The 10884-nt window shown below is 61.1% G+C and overlaps 2 protein-coding genes across 6 annotated transcripts in view; one reads left to right on the top strand and one right to left on the bottom strand.

Annotated features, from left to right (window-relative positions):
- The first annotated feature begins 432 nt into the window (after positions 1 to 432).
- On the top strand, positions 433 to 6343 carry ANKRD9 (ankyrin repeat domain 9). 4 transcript variants are annotated; one of them, XM_059915042.1, is made up of 3 exons: positions 433 to 626; positions 1598 to 1650; positions 2243 to 6343. In XM_059915042.1, exon 3 carries the CDS (start codon positions 2290 to 2292, stop codon positions 3232 to 3234), a length of 945 nt encoding a protein of 314 aa, XP_059771025.1. In that variant the 5' UTR covers positions 433 to 626; positions 1598 to 1650; positions 2243 to 2289; the 3' UTR covers positions 3235 to 6343. The 4 variants fall into 4 exon arrangements, with proteins under 4 accessions (XP_059771025.1, XP_059771023.1, XP_059771024.1 ...); XM_059915040.1 differs by having other exon boundaries at positions 1598 to 1672; XM_059915041.1 differs by lacking the exon at positions 1598 to 1650.
- A 646-nt stretch (positions 6344 to 6989) lies between these two features.
- Positions 6990 to 10884, bottom strand: part of TECPR2 (tectonin beta-propeller repeat containing 2) — a 99628-nt gene continuing 95733 nt past the window's right edge. For both annotated transcript variants that reach the window (XM_059915035.1, XM_059915036.1), the window contains exon 20: positions 6990 to 10705. In XM_059915035.1, coding sequence (XP_059771018.1) covers positions 10554 to 10705 — 152 coding nt within the window. In that variant the 3' untranslated portion in view covers positions 6990 to 10553. The remainder of the gene's footprint in view (positions 10706 to 10884) is intronic.

The following is a 10884-nucleotide window of genomic DNA, read 5'->3' as shown; positions in this document are numbered from 1 at the left end:
ATAGGACTCGTGGGGTGCCGAAGAAAGTCACGCTCGGCGGAGCCGGGGCGCCTAAGTGCGCGCCCAGTCTCTCACTGAGCCGGGCCACAGCAGGCGGTGCCCAGGGGCCCTTCCCGGCGCGGGTCTCCCGCCGCCGGGAGCTCGAAGCCCGGACCCTTTCCTCGCCGGCCACTCGGGTTTCCGGGAGCCCCGCCCCGCTCACTCCTCATCCCGGCCCCGCCCCCCGCGCGCCCTCAAGTTTCTCCCAACTTTTCCGCGGGTCCCCCTGGGCGCCCCGCCCGCCGACCGGTGACGTAACAATGGTGCAGCGCGGCGGCCAATGGGCGGCGGCGGGGGCCGGCAGCGCGGGCCAATGGCGGCGGCGGGCGGCCCCGCGGTCCTGCCCGGCCGGGGCCGCACTGCGCCGCCCGCCGCCTGCCCGCCTGCCGCCGGCGCCGGCACCGCCGCCCAGCGATCTGGCCGCGGCGGCTCAGAGCGCGGCTGCGGCGGGCGCGGGCGGCGGCGGCATCCTCCCGTCCGTCTGTCCTGGGAGCTTCGCCTGCGCGCCGACCCGCGGGGGGACAGCAAGCTTTCCGGCCCGCAGCGGGGGCGGGGACGCCAGGCCAGCGGCCCCTCCGACCCCCAAGGTGAGTCCCCCTTCCTCGGCCGGCTCGGCGTGTAGCCGCCGCCCCCCTCATCCCCTCCAGACACACGCGCACGCAGGTGCAGCCCTCGCTGCGCCGGCCACCGGCCCGCAGACACTCTGGCCTCGACCCGCGACCCGCGGCCACCCGGGGTCCCGCCGTGCCGCCGGTGGGGGACGGGGAGGAGCTGGCGGGCGGCCCTGGGCTCGCGGCCTTGCCCTCGGTGGCCCAACCCCCCATTCACTGAGCCGCGACCGTGACTCGCTGCCCAGTGACGTGGGGCGGCTCAACTTTACGTAACCTGCCCCACTCCCAGTGCCCACACAGGGTACACCCGGGGCGCGGAGACCCAGGGGTGGGGGGTTACTCCAGTCACGGTGTCCCCAAAAGGGTGCTGTGGCTCCAGCCCCCAACCCCTGTGCCCGTCTCTGTAACTTAGTTACCCAGTGTGTGTGGACGCAGTTTATCCGCTGACCCAGGTCCCTTGTGACCAAGGGCTTACCCTTGAGAAAACGCAGTGGGGAGCTTGGGCCAGGGCCAGGGGTTGGAGGTCAGGGCTCAGGTTGGCGCAGGGGGCTCAGAGGGCAAGGTTAGGGCTCAAGCTGGGTTCCCTGTAGGTTGGGGGTCCCCCCACTTCTGGAATGAGCCCGAAATAGGAGTTAGGAGATCTGGGTTCCAGGCCTATCTCTACCATGACTTGCCAACTGACCTTGGACAAGTTTGTCCCTTACTGGAAAATGGCATGACAGTACCTGCTTCTTCTAGTCGTTGGGAAGACTCAGGGAGCTAGCAGACCTGGAGGGGATTTACAGACTGTGAAGAGTGTACACGCCAGTTTCTAGGTTGATTTCATCCTCTTGCCTCCTCCCAGGAGCTGGGGGCGGTGACATCCAGTAAACACCATGTTCGGGTGGAAGGCTAGAGGCCCCCACTTCCTGCTGTGGCTCACAGACTGCCTTCCCTCTTTCTTACAGATGAGAAAGCTGAGGCTCAGGGAACAGTAATACACCCACCTACACAGAACTAGGTAATCGCGGTGCACTAGGCAGGTAGGTCTGAGTCTAGAGCTCTGACCCTGCCTGGCCTGGGGTAGGGACCCCGACCGCAGTCGGGGGTCAGACAACAGGGTCAAGGTTAGATGGGGTTGGGGATAGGGAGCTTGGGCTACAGAAAAGATTTGGCTCAGCTTGAGATGTGGGATGCAGCTTTCCTAGTCCCCTACCTGGCTTTTCCCTTGATTGGAGTTGGATGCAGCTACCACAGGTGGGAGCAGGAACTCTTCCAGTGGGTCCCTGGGCTGGACGGGGTGTGGGGTTTCTGTGTGGCCTTGACGGTAGGTGGGGCTGTGAGGGCAGGGACAGGGAAGGGCATCTTTAGAAGAGGTACCGGAGAACAAGACAGTTTCGGGGAGGGCGATCAGGCGCAGCTAGATCAAGGATGTGGGAGGTGGTTCAGGGCCTAGGAGAAAAGGGAAGGTGTGAGGAGTGACTGGGAGGGCCGGTCGGAGGCTGGGGGGAGGTACGAGAGAGGCCCGGACAGGTGGGGCTGTGTGAGGATTGGACGGGAGACCCCTCTCCGCCCGGATCCTCAACCCTCACTGCGCTTCTCTCTGCCCGCAGGTGGTCGGCCCCAGGCCCATGCCCTGAGACCGGGAGGCGCCGCCAGCATGCCGTGGGACGCGCGGCGGCCCGGGGGCGGCGCGGACGGCGGGCCCGAGGGCGCAGGCGCGGCGCGCTCGCAGGCGCAGAAGCAGTGCCGCAAGTCGTCGTTCGCTTTCTACCAGGCCGTTCGCGACCTGCTGCCCGTGTGGCTGCTGGAGGACATGCGCGCCAGCGAGGCCTTCCACTGGGACGAGCGCGGGCGCGCCGCCGCCTACTCACCGTCTGAGGCGCTGCTCTACGCACTCGTGCACGACCACCAGGCATACGCGCACTACCTGCTGGCTACGTTCCCGCGGCGCGCACTCGCGCCGCCCAGCGCCGGCTTCCGCTGCTGCGCGGCGCCCGGGCCGCACGTGGCGCTGGCCGTGCGCTACAACCGCGTGGGCATCCTGCGCCGCATCCTGCGCACCGTGCGCGACTTCCCGGCCGAGGAGCGCACGCGCCTGCTCGACCGGCGAGGCTGTAGCCGCGTGGAGGGCGGCGGCACGTCGCTGCACGTGGCCTGCGAGCTGGCGCGCCCCGAGTGTCTCTTCTTGCTGCTCGGCCACGGCGCTTCGCCCGGCCTGCGCGACGGCGGCGGCCTCACGCCGCTCGAGCTGCTGCTGCGTCACCTGGGCCGTGATGCCGGGGCCGCCCCCGCCGTCGGGGCGCCTGCGCCCGGGGAGCCGCGCCAGCGCCGCCTGCTGCTGCTCGACTTACTGGCGCTGTACACGCCCGCGGACGCCGCCGGCCCGGCCCGCCGCGAGCTGCTGGGCGACCGGCCGCGCTGGCAGCGGCTGCTGGGCGAGGACAAGTTCCAGTGGTTGGCGGGCCTGGCGCCACCCTCGCTCTTCGCGCGCGCCATGCAGGTGCTGGTCACCGCCATCTCGCCTGGCCGCTTCCCCGAGGCCCTGGACGAGCTGCCACTGCCGCCCTTCCTGCAGCCGCTGGACCTCACGGGCAAGGGCTAGACCGCGGGGGCACCCCGGGTGCTGGATTTTTGGAGAATACTATTTTTCAGAGCGTTGTACCCGGCACTTTACATATATTGTTCTCTGGACAGCAGAATCTCTGCTTTGTCTGTAGCGTGCTTTGGGGGCTGGGCCAGGACGGGCAGGCGGACCCGGAGCTGCAGGTCTTCTGGATCCGACCGCGCTCAGCTCCCCCCCTCCCTGCGTGGAGCTGAGCTGCGGGGTCAGGCGACGCCTGAGAGCCGGGCCCTGCCCTCAGTTCACTACCCAGACCCTGAGGAGCGGCCTCCCATCTTGATTTAGAGCCTCTGGGAAGGTGTCCCAGAGGGAGAGACAGCTGAGCTGGGCAGGTGCAGGGGGGTGGACTGACGTGTCCAGGCAGGGGGACGGCGTGTGCAAAAGGCCTGGAAGCCGAGGGAACCGCCCGTGGGCTCTGGGCAGAGGTTCTCTGCCCCGTCAGGTGGGGCCTTGACCACTCCCCTGTGGGGCTGGGCCTCAGGTCCCTAGCTGTGGAGGGCAGGACCCAGGCTGTGCCTCCTGTTTGCCCCCGTCCCGTACTGGCCACCTGCCTCCTCCTTGGCTGTCACTGGGACCGCCCCCTCCCCAAAGAAGCCCAGGCCTGGACTTGTCGCGGTCGCCCCTTTGGCTCTCTCCTCTGGCGACTAGCAGGTACCTAGTCCTGGGGCTCCTGACGGGGGTGGCTGCGTCACCCCGTGGGCGGGCCCTCCAGCCTCAGCCAGTAGAGCTGGTTTCCGCAGGAAGGGTTTGAAGATGGAGACTGGTTGACCCTTCAGGACAAAGGGACCCTGGCTGAGAAGCTGGGTCCGTGCCCCGAGGAGCCTTGGGATCGGGGATGGCCAGGCTGTCCTGCCCGGGAATTCTGCTGGGCCGTGAAATTCAACCCGCGCCGGCATGGGCTGGAGGGCCACGATGTTCTGCCAGGAGCAGAGGACTAACGATCTGCCCGATGAACAGTGACCGCCTGGCTGGGGGCACCCACTGCCCACCCTGCCCCCAGTGTCCCCGAGGGGGGCATGCCTGGGGGCCGAAGGGGCTTTGGGTGGTGGTGGCAGAGTCCAGGGTGGTGGGCCGTCGGAAGGGGGCTGTGGAAGGGGCCTGGGCAGCGGGAAGCTCTGCCAGGGGGCCTGGTTCTGGTCTGCACCTGCCACCCACTCTGAGGGTGACCTTGGATAAACCCCTGCCTTGGGCTTCAGTGTCCCCAGCTGTTTACAAAGGGGTTTTGGAGCATCTCCAAGCTCCCTACCTGCCCTGGAAAGGATGTGACCCCCGTTCTTGGGAAGCGTAGGGTGGGTGGGCACACGGCCGTGGTGGGGAGGAGGGGGGGATGGAGGGGTGTACGGCCCAGTGCTGATCCTAGATTCTGGGTGGGAGTGAGGGCTTCTCTCCTCCTGCTGTGTGTCCTGGCCCAGTTAAATAGCCTTTCTGAACCTTGACACTTGGGGGCAGTGGATACTAGCATCTCTTCTAGCTTAAAACTTGGGACATCAGGAGTCCCCTGGTTCTTACCGGGATGCGTTGCTGGGGGAGGGTGCATTCCTTTGGAGGAGGTGGAAAGCACAGACCAGAGCAGCAGGTCGCCGTGGCTTCTGGGCTTTGGGCTTAGGGAGATGTTGGGAACTCTTGGTGCCCTCGTGCCCAAGCAGCTTGAGCCTGGGCACCTGATGGGGGACCTGGGTGTGCGGACTTCCCCTCATGTCTCCCCGGTCCCAGCTCTGTCCTCTGTGGGGTTAGCTCTCCTGGCCCAAGGCTCAGGGCTAGGCCCCCATCCGCTTCCCTGCTAGACCTACAGCTGCCCCTTTGGTGACGAACTCCTTTGAGCCCCCTGGGCTGGGGATGGAGTGATGCAAGGTTGGGGGGGCTCCCTGGCGGGGACCCCACAGAACCCATTGTCCGGGGAGCAGGAGGCGGCCCCTGGGCTGGTCCTGGCACGCAGGGCAGGATGCGGGCAGGAGTTGTTGTGGGCACCACAGCAGGGGGCCCAGCCGGAGCACAGCTTCATAGCTTGGAGGGGTGCAGGGCAGGAGGGCAGCGGGGGCGTCAGCCCCGGGTGTCCTGGCTGCGGCTGGGTGGGACAGGGAGCCACAGGGAAGGCTGAGGAAGCCCTGTGGCAGCAGAGCGGGGCCTGATTCCTGGCACAGCTCCCACTGAGTCCCACTGGGGACGCCTGGCTCAGGGCACCCCAGGGGTCCGTGGGAGCAGAGAACCCAGAGCAGCAGTGCAGGGCGGAGAAGCCTCAGGGTTATCTGGCCGCTGCTGCCGGCCGAGTGAGGGCGGGCGGGCGGGCGGGCCTCAGCACTGGCCTTATCGCTCCTCTGGGCCCTCCGGCACCCCCAGTCACCACTACCACCCTGGCGATGAGCAGGGAGGCCTGGGGAGGGCCAGAGTCAGCCAGGAGACTCAGCTCTTGGCTGTTGGCAGGTGGCCTTGATGGCTTCTCAAAGGCAATGGCTCTGCCTGGGACAAGGCCCACGTGTCTGGGGCAAAGCGCCTTGGTTCGTTTGTTCACTTCCTTCATTCCATGAACCTTGTCTAAGGAAAACCCCACTCCTGCCAGTACTGGCCCCGCCATGCCCACCCAGGGGCCCAGGGAACTTCCAACTCCGGAGAGCTCAGGGGCCAGAATCTCTGCACCCCAGACACCTGTCGGGGAGGACAGAGAAGGCTGGGCTGCTGCTCCCCGAAGTACTGTGACCCTGTGCCTGGAGCCCGAAAGGGATACACAGCCCTGTGATGGCCTGTGGCCACAAGGCCCCTGCTTTGCCCCCACTTTGGCCATGGTGACATGACTGTGCCTCCTTTGTGTGCTAACTTATCCCATTACTACCTCGATATTCCCGCTGATTTCCTTTCCTGTCAATTTCTTCAACTTTAAAATGCTGTATTGAGAGCAGTTTCCTAAGTTACCCGGAGTCCTGTTCAGAACAAGGATGCTTCCTGAAGTCGGGATGGAGGGGAAACAGGCGCAGGTGGGGAAGGCCTCTGCTCCAGAGTGTGTGGATGCGAACCAGCCCTGCTCCACGGTGACTGGTCTTGTCCTGCTACAGTTTAAGATCGAGGCATACTTGACATAATAAATGCACAGACTTTGCGTGGTGTGAGGGGTCATGACCAATGTCAACACAGGTGTAACCATCCCAACCAAGGCAGAGGTTGAAGATAAGAGATTTCTATCCTCAGTGATTTTTTTTTTTTTAGCCACACTGCGGCTTGTGGGATCTTAGTTCCCCGACCAGGGATTGAATCTGGGGCCCAGGCAGTGAAAGCGAGGAGTCCTAACCTCTGGACCGCCAGGGAATTCCCACATCTTCAGTGACTTTTATAAAGAATTTCTGCTGATAGAATGCATGCTCATGGTAGAACACTCGGATTGTGCAGAGAAATCCAGGGCAGGATGTGGCAGGGCCCCCTCCATGCGGCTCCCAGATAAAGAGGCTGCCCGCCTGCCTGGCGGCATCCCACCACCCAGACAACCACTGCTACTAGCATTTCGCTGTATTTTTTTCTGTTTTTCTCTATGCACATATATACATATGTTCAAATTTTTTTTCTATGCATACTTTTTCACATGACATCAGATCAAATCTAGTATTTAAAAACTTACTGTAGAGTAAGCATTTCCATATACTGTAAAACATTGTGTAAATACGATTTTTGAGAAGACTTTGGTGTTTACTTTGTGATATTTGATTCAGCTAGCGCTGATACGATAAAGAGTTGATGTTAGAGAGAACTGAGTCTTTAAAATGTGAATTTTATTTATTTTTGGAATAAATAACACATTTACATGGCTCAAATTCAAAAGATACAAAAAGGTACACACTACAGGTGACCACCGTGACCAGCTGCTTGTGTAGTGTCTTTCTGCCCCTCCTCTGCCCCCTGGAATTATGAAAAAGATTTCAAACCCACCAAAAGTTAGAAGAGTACAACGTGTCCATTGGCATTATCTACCTCTCCCTGTATGTATGATCTCCTACAAACTCACATGATCATTACCATGCCCAAGAGATTTAACGCTGCTATGATAAAACTGCATGACAGACTGCTCAGAACACATTTCCCCCAGGAACACACCTGCTTTTTAACAGCTGCGTACTGTTTCATGAGAGGAATGCTCCCGAACGTCAGTTGTTTTTAGTGTTTCACAATCACAAACGATGCTGTGCTGTACGTTTAACCCTGACTTAGGATTTGTTCTTGAGGACAGGCTTCCAGAAGTAGGAGTTCTGGGGCTTGAGGGTTTTAAGGCTGCTGCTGGACACTCGGTGGCTTTCCCAGAAGGGCCGTGCCAACAGGGGGCTCCCCGCTTGCTCCATGTGCACCCCTGCCCTGGGTGCTCACTAAGCAGTGCCCTTTCATCTCCTTTGTCCATACGTGTGTCTTCAGTGTTCCTCCGACTTGTTGCAATTATTTCCCCTTTTAATTTTATGGGGGGTTTTTAATTCACAGCATCTTTATATTTTGAAGAAATCAAATCTATATAGTATTTTCCTCTGACTTTTCCCACTACTTTTGAGTTTAGAAAGTGCTTGCCATCCAGAAATCAGATACTGTTTTTTGCCCCCTAGTTTTAAGATTCTTTAATCCACTTAATGTTTATTTTGTCTGAATGGTTAAGTAGCGGGCCACATCAGTTAACCGTCCTCTCACCTGCGTGCCGCCTTCACCTTGTTAACTCCCCGTGGGCCTCGCTGGGCTGCCCGACGTCACTGGCCCTTCCATCCACGTCCTACTTCATTTGCTGGCCCGTCATCACTCCTGGCAATCCTCATCTGTTTCTTCTTCTCAAGACGGTGAGGTGGCGTCAGACAGCACAGGTCTGGAGTCCCACAGAGCTAGGCTCCAATCCCAGCGCTCCTTGTGTCGACTTGAGCAAGTTACTTCGCCTCTCTGAGTCTCACTGGGGCTAACGGTATTGACCTCTCAGGGCCCTACTGAGGACGTGAAGCTGCACGCATGAGACCCTCGCGGCGTATCTGGCACAGTCAAGGGGGGGTGTCTGTGGGTATGAACGTTATTTTATGGATTCTTCTCTGCCTCCCCCCAACAAAAAAAATCCCAGTGGGGATTTTGACAAATTGAGTGAAAGCCATAAATGCCTCTGGAAAGGATTGGTGTCTTTTCTTTGCACAATGGCTGTGGTCGTCCATCAGGAATGTCGACTGCCTTCCCAATTCAGGCTTTCTTGGAAGTCTTCAGTAAAGCTTGGCCAGCCCTCGACTGAGTCTGACACTTCTTGTTCAGGTTGTTTCCTGGCACGTGACGCATCCCGCTGCTGTCACGAACGTCATCTTTTTCCACGTGCTGGTTTCCACTAGGGCACTTCTGGTATCTGGTTTTGTGTCCTGGATGAAGACTCAGGCCCAGGGTCTTGAGCCCCCAGAGCCTGCCCACAGCGGCCCTGCGCTCTGCCTCACGGTAGGGTGTCCTCCCCAGGGCCACCTCTGCAGTGGCACTCCCCCAGGACAGCCCCCAGGCAAACTGGTCACGAAATGACGTCTGCCCACACCCTCCTGGCTGTGGGGCTGGGCTGGCAACACCAGCAGCAGATTCTTTGCGGCACCAGTGGGAACAGCCTTCCTGAGTGCCCGCTCAGGGCACCTTCTCACCACTCAGACATCAGACTCGACTAGGCTCGGAAAAGTCTAGTTTATTGCACTGTCTCAAAGCACAACTAAAAAAAAAGTCTACAAGTAGTTTAAACGTATCAAACTAACTAGACTGGGGTTTAATTGCACTGAAGTCCCGTGGGTTCAGGAGAGCGCTGCCATCTGAGGAGCCGGGCAAGGCACAACATACGCAGAAGAGGGGCCTCAGCCAGCCTGGGCTCCCTCTGCTGTCACCAGACTTTTGAGAAAAAGGGTTCTATAAAAGTGAAGTAGTAAGTAAGGTCTGGTCTGGAATTTCAGCATCTTGTCCTCATTTAGACCTGGAAAGCCTCCATCCTCGTGGCTGGCTGGGTCCTGTCAGAGAACAAATCTTATCGCTCTTCACCTGTGGCCTGGGGGCTCCGGGACACACTTGCTTAGTAGAAAACAGGCATTGAGTAACTGGGCCCCGGGCCAAGGGCAGGCTAAAGAAAGCAGCCAGGCTGGAGTCCTTCCGTGGGGCTGCCTCCAAGCGGGGGGGGGGGGGGGGTGGCGGGCTCAGGGCGGATGCCTGGCTGGGCTGCCGAGTCCTACAGCTCAGATGCCAGCGACAAGCGTGGGCACTGCAGGCCGAGCCCAGGGACCGAAGTCTGACGTGGCCACAGCAGGCCCCAGTTTCAACCTCGCTGGGCACCCACCCAGATGCCCGCTGACACTGCCTGGCTGCCACTCGCAGCCAGCAGGCAGGTCCCGTGGCGGCCCCGCACATCGAGGGCACGCAGGGCGGTGTCCACCCTCCGAGGCTGCAGCCGAGAACGGTGCAGGCTCAGGATAAACCAGGGGAAGGAATCAAAGGCCTTCCCCTGGTTTCAGAAAATACATTTCTCTTCTAAATTTGTAAGATCTGATTTCAAGTGAGGTATCTCATGTAGGTTTGTAATACAACAAACAAAAAAGGCAAGAATTAGTAGATTCATCCTCTGAAGGTGCTTCTGGTTTTCATGACGTCACCAGCAGCAGGGCTGAGTGTCACCCTAAGACATTCCTATGTCACTAACATGGCTAAGGTTCCCACGTCCCACCACACCTGCCTCGGATACACACGCACACTTCCGTATTCCGGGTCACCCACTGGCCTTTATTGTTCTGCTGGAGGCGAGCCTGGCCCCCTGGGAGCGGGCAGGGAGGGCGTGCGTGGCGTGTGCATGTCGCTATGCGTGTGTTCCTGTCCTGGCACAGCTGGCTTCCCATCTGGTGTGTCCAGCAGGGAACGGGTGCTGGGACCTGCGTCTCAGAGAGGAGGTGGAGGGACCCTGTGATGGAGACGAAGCCATCCCAGTAACATATTCAGCAGGTGGACGGCACGGACCTTGGGCTCCACGGGCCCAGGAGCGGTCAGTGATGGGAAGGTGACCGCGGCAGACGGCGGTAACCGTAGTGCATGCAACTGGAGCGGCCACCGTCCCACTCGGGGACGGCCTCAGCGGGAGTTCAGAGGCACTGCTGCTACAGCCACGGCTCCGGACCTCTCGGCCGAGGCTGTGGGTTCTGGAACAAGATGGAAACAAACACGGAGGAAAGCAAGAGTGGGGCGTCCAACCTGGCTAGACGTGTCTGACGAGAGCGGGCGAGGCGTGTCCAAGGGCGAGTGACTCAAAACCGCCCGTGTCCACCACACGAGTCTCGGCGGCCTGCCCGCCGAGCGCTCCCTCAGATGACCTCCCACTCGTCGTCCAGGTCCTCGGGGTGGGGGGCGGTGGCCGGGCTGCTCTGGGCGCCGTGGGAGCGGCTGCAAGTCCTCGTCAGCCGCTGCAGGAGGGAGCCGGGGGGGCCCACTGCCCACAGCTCGTCTGACAAGGTCACTGCGGGGACAAGAGCCAGCCGCACGCCCGTCACTCCCCAGCCCGGCTCCCCGTCTGCACGCGCACTGCCTAGCGGTGGGGCCCCAGGCACCCCCCGACCGGCGCCTCGGCTTCCTCAGCCTTCAAGGGGGCGGCCCAGCGCCCCATCCTCTTCCCGGGAGACCCTGGCAGAGTCCGGG

The sequence above is a fragment of the Balaenoptera ricei genome, chromosome 2, assembly GCF_028023285.1.
Source record: "Balaenoptera ricei isolate mBalRic1 chromosome 2, mBalRic1.hap2, whole genome shotgun sequence".
NCBI classification, from domain to species: domain Eukaryota; kingdom Metazoa; phylum Chordata; class Mammalia; order Artiodactyla; family Balaenopteridae; genus Balaenoptera; species Balaenoptera ricei.
This window is presented reverse-complemented; position numbering and strand designations above follow the sequence as displayed.